The sequence below is a fragment of the Physeter macrocephalus genome, chromosome 4 (assembly GCF_002837175.3).
Source record: "Physeter macrocephalus isolate SW-GA chromosome 4, ASM283717v5, whole genome shotgun sequence".
Classification (NCBI taxonomy): domain Eukaryota; kingdom Metazoa; phylum Chordata; class Mammalia; order Artiodactyla; family Physeteridae; genus Physeter; species Physeter macrocephalus.
This window is the reverse complement of record NC_041217.1, coordinates 42,407,369-42,422,903: the sequence shown is the minus strand read 5'-3', so window position 1 is coordinate 42,422,903 and position 15,535 is coordinate 42,407,369. Positions and strand designations below refer to the sequence as shown.

Genomic DNA, 15,535 nt, shown 5'->3' with positions numbered 1-15,535 from the left:
CACGGGTTCGAGCCCTGGTCCAGGAAGATCCCACATGCCATGGAGCAACTAAGCCTGTGTGCCACAGCTACTGAGCCTATGCTCCAGAGCCCACGAGCCACAACTACTGAGCCCACATGCCACAACTACTGAAGCCCGCATGCCTAGAGCCCGTGCTCTGCAACAGGAGAAGCCACTGCAATGAGAAGCCTGCACACTGCAACGAAGAGTGGCCTCCGCTTGCCGCAAGGAAGACCCAACACAGCCAAAAATAAATAAATAAATTTATAAAAAAAAAAAAAAAAAAAACCTTGGGACCGCGTTAACAGCTGTTCCATCTGTAGGGAGACAGCGTAGATGTTCTCTTAAATGATCCTACTCTATTTATAGTCTTTTGGCACAGAATGTTTTGCTATCTCACTTGAGATTGTTCCTTTTGGACCAAGAGGAGAAAGCAAAGCAAACCAGCAATCACGTTTGATTGTCTCCAGTCCTAAGGAGCTTGGGGCATGCTTGTTAAGGCATCACACCTGATGGGGGCTCCAGCAGGGACTCCTACTCAAGGACACAGTAAAGGAAGCAAAGGCAATCAACCCAAGCAGTACTGAAGAAGACAGGATGGAAAGGACTTTTTTATTTTCCCCGATCTTCAGGCAACCTCACCAAGCTGGAGGTCGCATGCAGGTGAGTATGAAACTAAGAAAAATACAAGGCTCAAAAAGTATTGTGCATTATATTTCTTCAATCTCTGGTAGGCCAGGAGCCCAAGGTCAGTCTGGCAGGAAGCTGAGAGGACTGCCTGGTCCTGACAATCACACGATCTTCACAGTTTTGAGCATGTCTGACAGGACGTACGTGTCGTCCCAGCCCTTTCCAGGCTTCCTCAGGTTTTGCTCCAAGGCCTGAGCCATTTCCAGCAGCTCTGGCGTGGCAAGTTTCCGCTCAGCGTGCAGCTGACAGAACAGGATCTCATTTACTTCACCCTCAATTCGCCGGACATACAGGAGGGGGAACACCGCCTTGAGCCCAGCCAGCACTGAGTCCTTTAGCGCTAGGTCTCGGCACACGAGGTTGAGGATAAAGACACCTGTAGGGTGGGGAGGAAAGGGTCAGAATGACTGTGGTTCAGGGTACACGTTGGAGACAAGGTTCAGTTCTGAGGAATATAGCCATTCCTGCCCCAGGGAGGCTGGTGGACCAAGGAACACACCTACAGCGGCAGTGACTTTGCAGAGAACACACAGCATACAAAGGCAGGAAGAGAAAAGCATGGGGGATGCTTGAACCATGAGAAAACTTCAAGCTAATTTCTTGCTCTTTTGTGCTGCTAACAAATGTTACCATTCTCCATGCTTCAGTTTCACAAAGGATTGCTTTGAGAAAGAAGTAATTAATACCCCCAAGTAAGAATGTAGCAATTCCACAGAGAGATTATGTTCTTGACATATATATCACATGCCTTCACTTGTGACAATTAAGGGTTCTAAATCAACTCTGTTCACCACAGTACCTTAGCCAAATCAAAATACCTGGGAGGCAGTGAACATAAGGATTAAGAGCTCCAGCTTTCAAGTCACAAGGATCAGGGTTGCAGCCCTAGCTCTTATCTTGTGTCACCTTGGCAAGTCTCTACCTCAGTTTCCTCATCTGAAAACAGGCTGCTAATGAAGATGAAATCCCATACTGCCCAGTCCAGGGCATGTGGGAAGAATTCAAATGGTCACTAGCGCCACCATGCTGGTGGGGATGTGATCTGCTACGACTACTTTGTAACTGTGTGGCAGCATCTACAAAAACTGAACATATGCATAATCTGTGATCCAGCAATTACAGCCCTACATCTATGCCCAACAGACCTGCACACACATTTCACCAAAAGGCATCTATTAGAACGTTAATGGCAACACTTCTTATAAAAGCGCCAAACAGGAAACAACCCAAATGCCAAAAGCAGAATGGAGAAATAAATTGTGTATCACCCAGTGTCAACACAACACTATGGGTGAATCTCACAAACATCATGCTGAGTGAAAGAGACAGAGAACATTCCGTATGGGCAAAACTAAGCTGTGCTGACAGAAGTGAAGATAGTGGTTATCCTTGAGAGGACAAGTTACTGAAAGGAGGTAAGAGGTGGACTTGCGGGGCACTGAAATGTTCGGTGTTTGGTGCTGGTTAATGAATGTTCAATTTGGGGAAACTGATCAAGGTACACTTATGATACGTGCATTTTTCATTTAAAAGAAAAATTTCCTTAAAGGGCCCATCCCTTCTCCCTCCCCAACCTTCTGTTCTTCATACCTTCAGGAGTCAAGATGCTTTTGACCTTCTGCAGGAAAGGCTGGGCCACAAACGCTGGGGGTGGACAACTCATTCCCAGGGTTGGGTCCTTACTGTCCACATCAAACATTATGACATCGTAGTGAGGTCGTGCTGGGAAAGAGAAGCAAACGAGTCTTTGCTGGATAAAATAACACCATTTACACTCCTCCACATCTCCTGTGTGACCTGTGGTGGGCACAGGTGGCTAAGTCAGAAGGATGGCCTGGAGGATGTGGTTTGCTTACAAGGGCGCTAATGTCACAGTCCAGAGGAGGCACGTCATCAGCGTTCTGCTGTGAGTACTCCACGTCTAAGATGGGGCCTTCATCTCATCATCTTCCCCCACACTTTAAAGCCCTTTCCACAGACACACAGTACTGGGGTCCACTCCAGCAGGATTACTGCTTGGTTAAGAGTCCATCTATACCAGTGATTTTCAATCCTGAGAGAACATTAGAGTCAAATGGGAAAATTCTAAAGATTCAGAGAACCTGGGCTCCACTCCTAACCAACAGAGTTAAAACCCTGGGGTGGCAAGGAACAGATGGGAGGGGAGATGGGAAGCCTCTGGTGTACTTTTCTTAAGCTCCCCAGGTGATTCGAAATACAGTCAGAGTTGAGAACCGCTGATCTAGACAAAGCAGCTGCCTCTGCCTTTAAGGGCTGACCCTGCAAATGGTAACTTTAACTTAACTCTGGAAACAGCATATGTTGCCTCCTAGGAGAAAATGTTCTCAAATTACAGTTAGCCTATCTTTTCTAGCTGCTTGAACAATTACTGACTCAAGAAAGAACTGCTTTAGCTCAATGGGTGAGAAAGAACTGACCATGAATCTGATCCACTCCTTACTATAATGTTAGTTTTTACAAGGGGTAGGCCTGCGATACTAATGATTTGTTTTGGGCAAACTTTGAGACAGTGCTAATGATTATTCAATAAATACGTATTTACTTAGGACTACAGCAGGTCCATCACTGTTCATAGCACAGATCTGATTTTGGTTTCTTCAAGAGCAGAACATGTTGGCTCATCAAAGTCCAAGGACAACCAAGGCCCATATTTGTGGCACTGAGCCCTCCAACAATCCGAAAGGTTGTTGTTAAGACGAAGGCCAGGGCTGTTCAAAACTGACTTAGAGGTAATAACAACAGCAGCACATCATAGATTGAGTACCTACCATGTGCCTGGCATTGTTTTAAGTGCTTCACATGTATCAGCCCTGGGCCCCCAGACTGGTCCCAGCCTCAGAGAGTGAACCTGTGAAACTCTGATAGAGTTAAGTTCAGTTCGCAATTACATAAGACAGCATCTGTCCATCCCAGCACCAAAACACTTACCCCAGGCATCCCCTTTTGCCACACCCTTCCTGGAAGATACTCTAACCCAGCGAGAACCAGAGCATCTATTATAGAATGAGCAGACCGGGAAGGGTGTGTGGCCTGGGCTCCCCAGGTTCACGTAGGACTGAACCAACCTAACTGACTTCTCCCTGAGGGGCTCATGTTCTTCAAAGCATCAGTCATCAGAAGCCTACATATTAAGCTGCAGAAGGATCAGGGGAGCTATTGTAAAACATTACTATGCCTTTTGTCCAAGTCTGGGGTACAAATTATTATAGCAAAATGGAGCCTTAATTCCAGTAGCAGCAGGGCTACTGGAATTCCCACTAACACCTGCATCATGGTTTAACCTCGGCACTATTGACATTTGGGCTAGATAATTCTTATCATCAGTGGCTGTCCTGTGCATTGTAGGATGTTGAGCAGCATCCTTGGTCTCTACCCACTAGATGCCAGAAACACCCGTACCTAATGGTTACAACAAAAAAGTGCCTGCGGACATTGTCCCTGAGGTTTAGAACCACTCACCTACATGAACGCTGTTTTGCTCTGTTTCTGGCTTCACCTGTAGCTGAAAGATTTGCAAAACAACTTCCCAACACATACCCCCAACGTTTCTTCCCCTTTTCCTCACTCAGATACAGATTCTGGGTTTCTTGGGATGATGAGAAAGTGGCAAGGTTACAGGGTCAGAAGAGATTCAGAAGGGAAGCCCACTCGTTTGTTAGCGTCATTAGGGCAGCAAATGGTCTGTTTTGCTTGTTGCCATAGCCCAACCCCTAAGAGTACTGAGCATGTGGTTGACACCCTATATTTATTGAATAACTGTCAGCAAATGAATGAACAAAAGAACTGGTGAAAGACTGGGATGATGCTGATGCTGCCCTCTCAGAGATGAGTTCTAGAGGCCCTTGCAGGCCTGACAACCTTGGATCAATCCTCCCTCAACACCCCTCCAAACTCTCCAATAGCAGTACCTTCTTCTGCTGCCAGGCTGGTAATATAGTCCAGGCCATCCGCGATGTGGACCTTCATACGGTCGCTCTGGGAGAAGCCAAACCACTGAGTGGCCACTTGCAACATGGAGGGGTCGATCTCCACAGCATCGATGCAGGACTTTGGGAAATGATCGTGGACAAAAAGGGGGAGGCTGCCCCCACCCAGGCCTACCACCAACAATCCCAGTGGGGTCTCTGTAATAAAGAATAAAAGCATCGTTTTACCACCTGCTCACTGTAAAGTTTTGTACCACACTTGGGGAGGGCAAAAGAGGGAGTCAGATTGTTGGTTTTGCCCAGGGGAAACAAGATTTAGAGACCTGGCCTCCCTTGTCTCTTTCTAGAAACTCGGGAGTCAATTTAACATCTGAAAACTCAACCCTGGCCTCACAATCCTTCCTTTACTAGATCCAGAAGATGAACCAGTGTATTATTATTATGGCCCCTTAAAGATCCCAAAGCACTCAGCTGACATTATAGCAATAACCCCCACCATAAGCATTATTAAACCCCTCTAGGAAACGGGAGGGACAATGGCCAGCACCTTGTTTATGATCACAGGGAGTGTAGATGTGATGCCCTCTGCTCAGCTTTCAACTCAAAGGCCACACTGCCTTCTCAGACACAGCCACCAAGTGAGGGCAATCCACCCAAGTTCCAGAAACCACAGGAAAACAAAGGCCCAAATCCTACACACAAGCACAGAAAAACCACAGCAACCACAGGGGAGGAAAGGAAGGTAAGAAACAAGAAAGAATCACCAAAAGGAGACAGAGCCTGAGGATTAAACGGGAGAACTGAGACTCTAGGGACATACATCAACACCAAGATAGATCAAATGTACAGCATGTTCCAATTAGACATACTTAGGGACTTTAGGTGAAGACAGTTACAAGAGTAGACAGAATCTTGAACATTTTTGCTACTGTGGTCAGATCCAAACCTATTATTAGTGATAAGGCTATGACTGTACTATCTATACTATGGTTTTTTTTTTAAGTAGAAATTCAAGATAGAATTTCATCTAGTACTCAAATAATGCATCACTGAAACGCCAGAAATTCTCCTAAAGTGCACAGGTATATTTCTCCGGAGACGTGATTTTTAAATATTCCATCTGGTTACATGGGTAAATGCATGTGCAAAAATTCATCAAGCTGAACAACTTAAGATCTGTATACTTTACAGATCTCACTGAATATTTTATACATTAACTTTTTAAACTGAGTATAGTTTATTTTACACTGATTTTTAAAATAAATGAATAGAGGAAAAAAATTTAGGTATCAGCACATGTAGCTGTTTCAAAGAATGTGAGTTTGAAGGAACAGTTATTTGGATGTTCATGAATGTAGAAGATGGTTGGGAATAAGAAAGACATGACTATATGTGCATCTGTTGGTCTATAATCATGGTTCTTAAACTGCAAGGCAGCTGACACTGATTACCTCTGTAATCTTACATGTTCCCTCCTGTGGAAGGCAGTGGCGACCCCCTCACCTAGGAGCAGCTCCGGGTTTCTCAGCAGGGCAAGGCCGGCAATCATGGCTTTGTGGTGTTCACAGCACAGGTAACTCTTATCAATGGACTGCCCCGGAGCTGCAGGGAGGTCCTCTGGAGTATCAGCAGGCCGCTGCTTCTTCCTGTCCTTTTTCCGTTTCTTCTGGGCTAGATCACAGGAAGAGATGAATGAAGTCATATGCGTGGTACACTACTCCTTGGAAAGTAAGGCACACCAGCAGCAGTATGCTGCAACTGGTTTGATGAGACTTGAGAACCCAACTGTGAAATATGCAGGAATTTTGTGAACTGGTTGACATGTTGGTGGCTTGAAATCTGGCCATGGTGGCCATTTTTATGCCACAGAAATTGGCAAACAGTGCATATTATGGCTTTTTTCCCCAAAGAGACGGTTGTTAAACATTTAACATACACCAGAGAGTCAGAAAAGGGAAGTGGCAAAGAAACACCCCCAAACTCAGAACATTGGGAAAACTCAAGTGAGGAGTACTAGTACCTCTCCTCTGGGAAATATAAAGCCACTAACAGGTGAGAAGTTTATTCATCAGTTCTTTTAGGGGAAAAAGGACTTAGTTTCCAACTACCTCCTCTATGCCGATTACTATACTAGGACTTTTATTCTTGTAGCTTTGAAACAACCCTCTATCAATGTTTTTATTCCAATTCTTGGCAGATGGAAAAACTGAAGCTCTGAAGAGTTATTAATTAGGCCCAAATCAGTAGGCAATGCAGCCAGGATTTGAACCTGGGACTACCTGTCTGCAGCAGCTATCATCTTTCTACTGCATCACACAGACAGTAATTCATACCACCTCACTGGACAAGGACATCACAAATGTTCACAGAAGGGGGGAAATCGTACAAAAGGCCTCTCTACTCTCCCTCAACTGCTCCAGGATAGAGTGAACAGATGGCTCTGGGGTTTTCCTAGGGACCAACTGCACCATTGGGCACTGAAATGTAAGTGGCAGCGTGCTTTTCAGAGACGTTAAATTGCTTTTTCACACATTCTCCTTCTTGCTCACCAATACTTCCAGGAGGGAAGGCATTCCCATAAGAATTAAGTGATACTAAGAAAGCTTGACAACAGTGGGGGAAAAAAGCAAAACCCAAATTGGAGGGCAAAATGTCCTTTGAAGCACTTTTACTGAGCTTTCAGTGAGATGAAACTGAACCAACCTGCAGCCCAAGTGACCCAATGACAGCACAGGAACCCAACAAATATGGGTGCACATGACCAGGGGACACCCCTCAAGAGGAGACCATCCTGCTGAGAATAACCTGATCCTGAGCTGTGGGCAAACCCATGACCTCAAGAGGTTCTGAATTCTCTCTTTTCACCCTCCTTCCAGATGGCCTTGCCAACAGGACAGCATCATCAGGCAAAGGGAATGACTGGCAATCAGCAGAGCCAATTTCAGATTCCAAAGCCTGACTCTCTGTGCCTCTAAAGGGAAGTTATACCGGAGAAGGGGTGGGGAGGAATATTTTGCTATGCTATACGTGTGATCTGTGATTGATTACAATGATTAAGTATTACTTTTATAATACAAACATATAATGCCCTGAGAAAATAAACAAACGATTGCTCTCCCCATTAGTGGGTGTTTCTGAGCAGCACCTGGGAGACCACTTAAAAGAGAACATGGTGGGGGGCTTCCCTGGTGGCGCAGTGGTTAAGAATCCGGCTGGCAATGCAGGGGACACGGGTTCAGGCCCTGGTCCGGGAAGATCCTACATGCCACAGAGCAACTAAGCCCATGTGCCACAACTACTGAGCCTGCACTCTAGAGCCCGTGAGCCACAACTACTGAGCCCGCGAGCCACAACTATTGAAACCTGCGCACCTAGAGCCCGTGCTGTGCAACAAGAGAGGCCACCACAATGAGAAGCCCAGGCACCACAACGAAGAGTAGCCCCAGCTTGCCACAGCTAGAGAAAGCCCGCGTGCAGCAACGAAGACCCGACGCAGCCAAAAATTAATTAATTAATTAATTAATTTTAAAAAAAGAGAGAACGTGATTGAGATCTACCCTGTCAAAGCCTGTAGCCATGGGCCACTTGTGGCCATTTAAATTTAAATGTAAGTTCATCAGAATCAAAAAAGATTAAAGAGTCAGTTCCTTAGTCACACCAGCGATGTCCCTAGTGCTCGGTAGCCACATATGGTTCATGGCTGCCACCCTGGGCAGCTAACTGGGTATTAAACATTTCCTTCACCGCAGAAAGTTCTACCAGACTAGGTGACCTCTAGGGCACCCACCCACTGTACAACCCTCTAAAACAGGTGCTAGGAGGTGGCCCCATGGAGGAGGGCAGGCCTACTGAATTAATATACAGACGTATATGGAGCAACTTGTAAAACACGTGGTCTTTGAACTGCAGGCATTAAAGTGATTAATCACATTTGTCTGGTAAACCACCACCCCTGCTCCTTATCACTGCAGAGTCGGGCTTTGCTCAAGAACAGAACATCGACCTCCCTTCTGTTCATCGCCGCTCACACCCTAAGAGCCCAGATGATAAGAGGACAACCCACAGAGCCGTGTGCCTCTGGTCACAGGTATCCGGGTCTGTCCTACAGGTCCGCCAAGCTCCCAGGTCTTTCTGACCACCCCAAACTGTCCATACCACGGTGGTAGCCCCACCACTGTGCCCACGACGCCTCACCTCGGTGAGACACATCCTTCAGCAGCCTGGCTTCTGACTGCACCACGTTCCTGTTGCTGAGGAAGATCAGCCGCCGAAAGTAGCGCTTGTCATCCCCTTGCACATCCTCGATGACGTAGTCGCCACTCAAAGGGCTGCAGTCTTGGTGCTGAACAGTCCGGACCCCGATGTCCCCACCCACAGACAGGAAGGGTACCTGAAGGAACAGCAGAGATGTGGTGACAACACCAGCTCAACTGAGAAATACGAGAAATTATAATCCCTTCCCTTTGTGTGTATGTGAAGAATCCCCACACCAAGGTTCTGAGCTGCAACAACTCCGAAGATTCGCCATTTTGTTAAAGTACTCTTCTGGGGCGTTTGACTAGATCTCAAAAGGTTTAACTGACCTTTTTGAAAACCAACTGAACAACAAAAGATTCCCCAAACCATTCGTGAAATGCAGTTGGTTCTCCACAAGAAAAATATGAGTTTCTCAACAGTAATCCTTAAAAGGACTTTCAATAGTCCAAGACAATGAAAGCTAGAAGGAAGCCTCACGAAGGGACTAGAATCATGAGAGAAGGAATCTGAATAGGGATCAAGATATCAAAATCCATGGGGAAAGCAACCACTCCAAATTTGGCGAAGTGTCTCCCCTCCCCCAGTTATTCTCAACTTTTTTCTGCATTCTTCTATACAGAAGAAAAAATTAGGAGGAAAGGGCTTCCCTGGTGGCGCAGTGGTTGAGAGTCCGCCTGCTGATGCAGGGGACGCGGGTTCGTGCCCCGGTCCGGGAAGATCCCACGCCATGGCCGCTGAGCCTGCGCGTCCGGAGCCTGTGCTCCGCAACGGGAGAGGCCGCAACAGTGAGAGGCCCGTGTACCGCAAAAAAAAAAAAATAATTAGGAGGAAAAAATACATTTTCCCCCTAAACTTTTCCACTCCCTTCACAATTTTCACATTTATTTCTTTTTAAAGACTTACAAGAGTATTTAATAATCATGAGGGACTCCTGACTTTGCAGAGATGTAGGCACTGTTGAGAGAAAGTCACAAATGAACCTCCCCACAGGATCTGGGTCTCTCTGATGGGACACCAACCCCAAAGTCTTCCAGAAAGCATCAAATACATATTCATCTGTAAGCACAAGCCAGCCTAGTGGGCAGAACCACAGGCTGGGAACCTAAGAGCCTGGGTTCTTCTTTTCAGTGCTGTTACTACAGCATCAAGCTTCCAGGTACCTTGTCTTTCCCATCTATCAAGAAGGATAAACTCCTTTCTATAAATGCCTTGCAATAAAGTCACCTATCAACTACCCTGTCTTGTGACCAGGATAGTATAAGACAGATGGCATCAACTGATAATACCATATCACCATTTTGGCAAAAACCTTCAGTTTCCTTCCCAGTGGAACATCAGACCAGCAATGTTAATATCCTGAAAATTACGCTGAGCTGTTTTGGCCCTTTCCCATTCTACCTCACATAATGATGGTTCTAAAAAGCAAAATGGCCAAGGAAATCCTGCGCAAAGTGAGTTAGGAGAAATACAGCCTGAGTAAGCTGCAGTGTGCAGAGCTGGAGCCTGCAAGGTGGAGAGCACTTCCTTCATGCCATCCGAGTGGCCCCACAGGCACAGATGCTACTGGGGGTCTCAATAAGGGCAACTGCTCACCTTCCACACACTGCCTGGGACATAACTTTTGCTCACTTAGCTCTTAGTTGCTGACATGCCCTCCAGGAACAGACTAGGGTCACAGACCCTAGTCCTAGCTTCTGACAAGATACCCTCTGCCTTCCTGGCTACTAATATGACTTCTCCAGAGACCCTGAAAGCTTCTACCAAAGCTCTGTTACCTGCTGCTGGGCGGGCATCCCGGCTGGGGCCAGCTCCATGACTCTGGCCGACAGCTCGGCCTGGATGCTGTCCATGCCTTCGTACTGCTGACCTCGGTGAAGGGCCACTGTGATCAGCCTCCTGAAGCCCGCGCTGGCTGCCAGCTGCTTCCGGCCCTCTTCCATGCCAAAGAGCCACTCGGTCTCCCGACCCTGGGGGACTGGAAAGAGGCATTTGTTGACAGGGAGTCCTGGGAAAAGTTCAAGCCCACAACCAGTATGCCCCACGTGGCAGAGAGCCAGCCCCTACCCAAGCCCAGCAACCCTTCCAACTGTGACCTACTGAGGAGCTATCAATCCCCAGTCAACAATGTCCACAGCAAAGCTGCCATCACACCCATGGCAGGACCCAGCGTGGAAAAGAAGTGTGAGCGTGTATGTAAGGGGGGGGAGGCAAGTACCTAGTGCAAGAAAAATAGCAATAATGCTAACACTTCTTACATGCCAGGCATTATTCCAAGCAGTTCACAAACAGAAACTAATCAAATCCTCACAATAGCCCAAGATGCAGGGAGTATTATTATTATTCCCATTTTATAAATGAGGAAATTAAGACACAGAAGTTACATTATTTGCCCAAGTTCACACAGCTTGTAACTGGCGAAGCTAGGGCTCAGCCCCAGGCAGTCCAGCCCCAGACTCCATGCTCGTATCTGCTGTGCTATTAGTTCTCACAGGTGCACAGTTAGGATAAGGAAATACTTGGAAAAATGGATTCGATGTCAGGAAACAAATTACCAGCATGATGTATCACCACCTCACGTTTGTCTAGAATATTCTACTTGTGAAAGCATTTCCTCATACTACCTCTTTTGATCATTACTAAGGTGAATCTGGTATCATTTACCCTTTTCAATAATAACACTAACATCTGTAAAACTTATCATGTGCCAGGCACCATTCAAAGAGCTTTTACACTTCTCGCAATTACACAGTTAAGATCTCACTTTATAGATGAAGAAACTGAGGCACAGAAAGAACACTAACTTGTCTAATACCACCAGGAAGCCACTGAGCCAGGACTGGAAACTAAATAGTCTGGCTCCAGAGCTCACTTTTTTAGCTACTACTCTGTACTGTCTCTAAATTCAGCAGAGACGCACAGAAACTTCCCCAGGTCATACAGCTTACAGGCTACGAGGCTGGGACTCCCCCGTTGCCCCCACTACTCCTTGTTACAAAGTGACTAACATCTCTACAAATGCGTGACCTGCTGAAGTGTATCTATATTACTTCAAGCCTTTGCAATGGAAGATGAGAAGAAATAAACCTCAAATCCAAGCAGGCAGTTCCCCCTTCCTCATGCCTTGGCCAGTCTAACCTCTTCAAGCACCGCCCCCTGCAAGATAAAACCAGCCAAGGCATACCCATCCACCAAAGCCCCAGCCCCAGCCCCTGTAAGCCAGCCCCCTCCAGGGAACAGAGGGAGCAATCCCAACTCACTGATGAAAATGGCAAAATGACTGTCCCGCGATGGTTTCACAGTGGGGCTGTCCACCACGTGCAGGGTGTAGCGTGGCTCCCCAGTGTCCCCACTGCACAAGTCCAGAGACACACTCCCCAGCCCGGCCTTGCGGTACAGCTGGCTGCACAGCCAGGCATACTGCTGCCGCTCCCGCACCGCCTCAGCCAGCCGCTCGGCACTCTCCAGCCGCACAGGCTTGCCCTGTTCCTGAGCACACAGCTCAAAGATCTGAAGGGCAGAGCCAGGGACCGGCCTGAACTTGGTCATGATGAAGGCAAAGACAGGCAGGGAGAACCGAGGCTCTGCTTCCAACAGCTGGTCTTGGCTGTTGGCCACCTGGTGCACCCTCACCATCCACCCCTCCCGAGAGAAGTGACCCACTGCTTTCTTCAGGACGTGAGCCTGAGCCAGGGAGATGCAGAGGTAGCGACCGCCCACCTGCAGGACACGGCCAACCTCAGCCAGCATCCTGTCCACCTGCTGCAGGGTCTTCTCCTCCTCATCTGTCAGGACAGCGTCCAGGGTGCCCTTGTCCAACACCACCTGGAATGAGGCATCGGGAAACTCCATCTGTGTCATGTCCATCTTCAAGAAGCTCATCTGGGGCCGTCGGCTGGCATTGCGTTCCTTCATTTGCTTGATGACGACCTCACTGATGTCAATGTTCACTATATCCTGATAGCCCACGTCATACAGCTGCTCGCTTAGCTCTGAGTTACCACACCCAATCACCAACACCTAGGGGGAAAGAAAACAAGATGGAGGTGATCAAGGCAAAGGAATGAGCCTCAGACACTTCAAGGAATCAAGACTCACCCTGGCTGCTGTATGTTTTCGGAGGGCGAAGATGCTATGCCATGAGAGAGCACCATTACAAAGTGGATTCTAGGCTCCATCTTGAAACACCACTGGTTAGAACTCACTAGTAACAAACCACATTCCGCTATAACAATGCAAGTTATGCAGAAACAAACTAACTGGGGTTGTTCTTTTCTCTGAATCAAGAATTTATTATTCAAGAATTGATAGGAAGTCACAGAATCCAAATACAGTAGTTATAACTGAAATCTCCTCTTTGTTTTACTGTTGAAAACCTAGGTCTGGCATAATCCTATTCCACTCATGCCTTTGGCTCCAACTCATGACACTGCTATTTTCTGAAGCCAAACTTAAAACACAGGTTGTTGCCTCCCTCTCTGTGGAGGAATCTCCCATTGATCCTTCAAAATTCTGCCCTGATATCACCATCTCTGGAAAAACATTGTACAATGACAAGTGCATAAGCTTTGGAGCTAGGTGGATCTAAGCTTAAATCCCCACACGACCACTTACTACATGTATGATATTGGGCAAGAAACTGGCTCTCAGAGCCTCAGTTTCCTCATCTGTAGAACTCGTGTATTACCACTCACCTCAAGGTTTATTATGAAAACTCAATGACTGAGCAAACACACACACACACAGCACCCAGCATAAGGTTTGGCTCTTAAAGCTTCCTCCTCAAATCTTCGTTTTCTACCCTTCTTCCTTCCCTACTTCCACCTCTATCAAATCTCCTATTACTGTACTTGGCACTTTTCACTTCTGGAATGGGCCCAGGATTTACATCTTAATGCTTGTGTGGCTTAAGGGCCGAACACAGTGCCTGAAAGTCAGTGGGCCCACAACAACTATTTGATAACAGATTCATTTATCAGTAAAGCCACGGGTGCTGCCAGATCCACGGGGATGCACAGTGAGAGAAAAGCACACTTTGCTCACTAGGAGGAGATGTCTAGATTGCACTACTAAAGAAGTGAGGTTATTCTTAACCTCACTCATTCTTCCAGTGAGGTTATTAATTCAAGAATGATCTGGGGGTGGAAGCTCTGTTACCTGAAAACCTTTAAAAGGATACTTTGTAATTACCTTTTAGCTAGAATGTTGCATGGAATCCTGAAAATATGGGCCCGTTTAGGGCGCCCACGCCTGTCACCGTCTACCAAGTGCAGGATTTCTGTGATCAGTTCCTGCCTTCCAGGGCACACACAGGGCTGCCAGGCCGCGCTTACCTTTTCCCTGGGCTTGATATATTTGTGCAGCAACCCGCACAGTTCCAGGTAGGTTCCATACCACTCGAAAGCTTTCTTTCCCCGCTGCTGGAAGAACTTCTCCCAATAGTCAATGGAGCCAAACTCCTTAGGGCTTTTAGGTAAGAGATTCATATTCCCACTGCTCGAGCTGCGTCTTCAAGACTCTCCTACTCCGTGTGCGGTACCATCCGAGAGGTTTCCCCACGCGCTGGTTCTGGGACACCGCAGCGGGAATTCTTTCCACGGACAAACAGCCACATTGACCTGTCCCCCACTCAAAACCCAAAGGGATGGTCCTTACACGCCCACCGCACACGCAAGGCACTGAGCCTAATAAACGCTCACCCCCTGTTCCATCCCAAAGCCCCAGACCCATGAGAGGAGGCCCTCACACTTTTTCAGAGCTCGGTTTCAGAACCGGCAATCATATCCGGGTGCGAGGCTTCGCGATTGGTTGGCTGCCCAGACCATCTCAGCAGCTCATTGGTCAGTGATTTTCGTCCTGGCACGTCATTGGCTGCAACGCGCTCGCCTCACGCCGGCGGCTTCGTCTCAGGAACCGCGTTTTTATTTACGTGAGCCGGAGCGGGGCGGAGAGGGGCGGGGCCCCGGGCCGGAGGCAGGGCGGGGCCCCGGGCCGGAGGCAGGGCGGGAGCTGGGCAGTCGCGGTCCCAGGCTTAAGTCGGAGCACCGAGCTGGGGCACCCTTCTCAGCTCTGAGCTTTACAGCCTTGGAAGAGAGCTCCCGGGTCCCAGGCTGTTTGTTTCTTTCGTCTCTGAGCTCTCATTCTGATCACGAGCCACATAAGGGCTGAGCGCTGACGGCGGTGGGCACACTGGAGTAGGGGGGCCTCGGAAAAGAAAAACTTGTAGATTAGAAGGAAGTGAGGCAAGGGATGAGTAGAGCCAGTCCATAGCAGAAGAAAGCTGCCCAACCCAGCTGTATCTTCTGCATCTCCCGCCCCACCCCAGCCTTACTTTAACCACTTTACTTGTACAATTCAGGTTTAATTTGGAGGAAAGTAGCACTTGGCTGTGCTCAGCTTTCAGGATCTTAGTTTCCCAAACAGGGATTGAAGCTGGGGCCCCAGCAGTGAGAGCTCCTAGTCCTAACCACTGGACTGCCAGAGAATTCCCAGGGTTTCACTGTTAGTAATGTAACAACATGGAAATTCAGGGGAAAAGAATAACAACCAGTTATTCAGAAGTGCGTCCTCTCCCTCTTCCTCCTTCCCTCAAATCACAGTGTGCAAAACTTAAGGCTTATTTTGGTAAGTGGCCTCCTCAGGTT

The 15,535-nt window shown here is 47.6% G+C and overlaps 1 protein-coding gene across 1 annotated transcript; it reads right to left on the bottom strand.

Moving 5' to 3' along the window:
* Positions 1–584: 584 nt before the first annotated feature.
* METTL13 (methyltransferase 13, eEF1A N-terminus and K55) lies at positions 585–14,671 on the bottom strand. The gene is made up of 8 exons (XM_007121944.1): positions 14,225–14,671; positions 12,152–12,911; positions 10,670–10,869; positions 8,832–9,027; positions 6,141–6,308; positions 4,620–4,835; positions 2,281–2,412; positions 585–1,066 (listed from the first exon to the last, which is right to left on the bottom strand). Exons 1-8 carry the CDS (start codon positions 14,375–14,377, stop codon positions 792–794), a joined length of 2,100 nt encoding a protein of 699 aa, XP_007122006.1. The 5' UTR covers positions 14,378–14,671; the 3' UTR covers positions 585–791.
* Positions 14,672–15,535: the final 864 nt, after the last annotated feature.

Coding starts and splice junctions, on each gene's coding strand:
- METTL13 (XM_007121944.1), bottom strand. CDS start 14,377: ATGAATCTCTTACCTAAAAGCCCTAAGGAGTTTGGCTCCATTGACTAT. Junction 10,870..12,151: donor TCATTTTGCCATTTTCATCA/GTGAGTTGGGAT, acceptor GCCTCTTTCCAG/TCCCCCAGGGTCGGGAGACC. Junction 9,028..10,669: donor GGATGCCCGCCCAGCAGCAG/GTAACAGAGCTT, acceptor CTGTTCCTTCAG/GTACCCTTCCTGTCTGTGGG.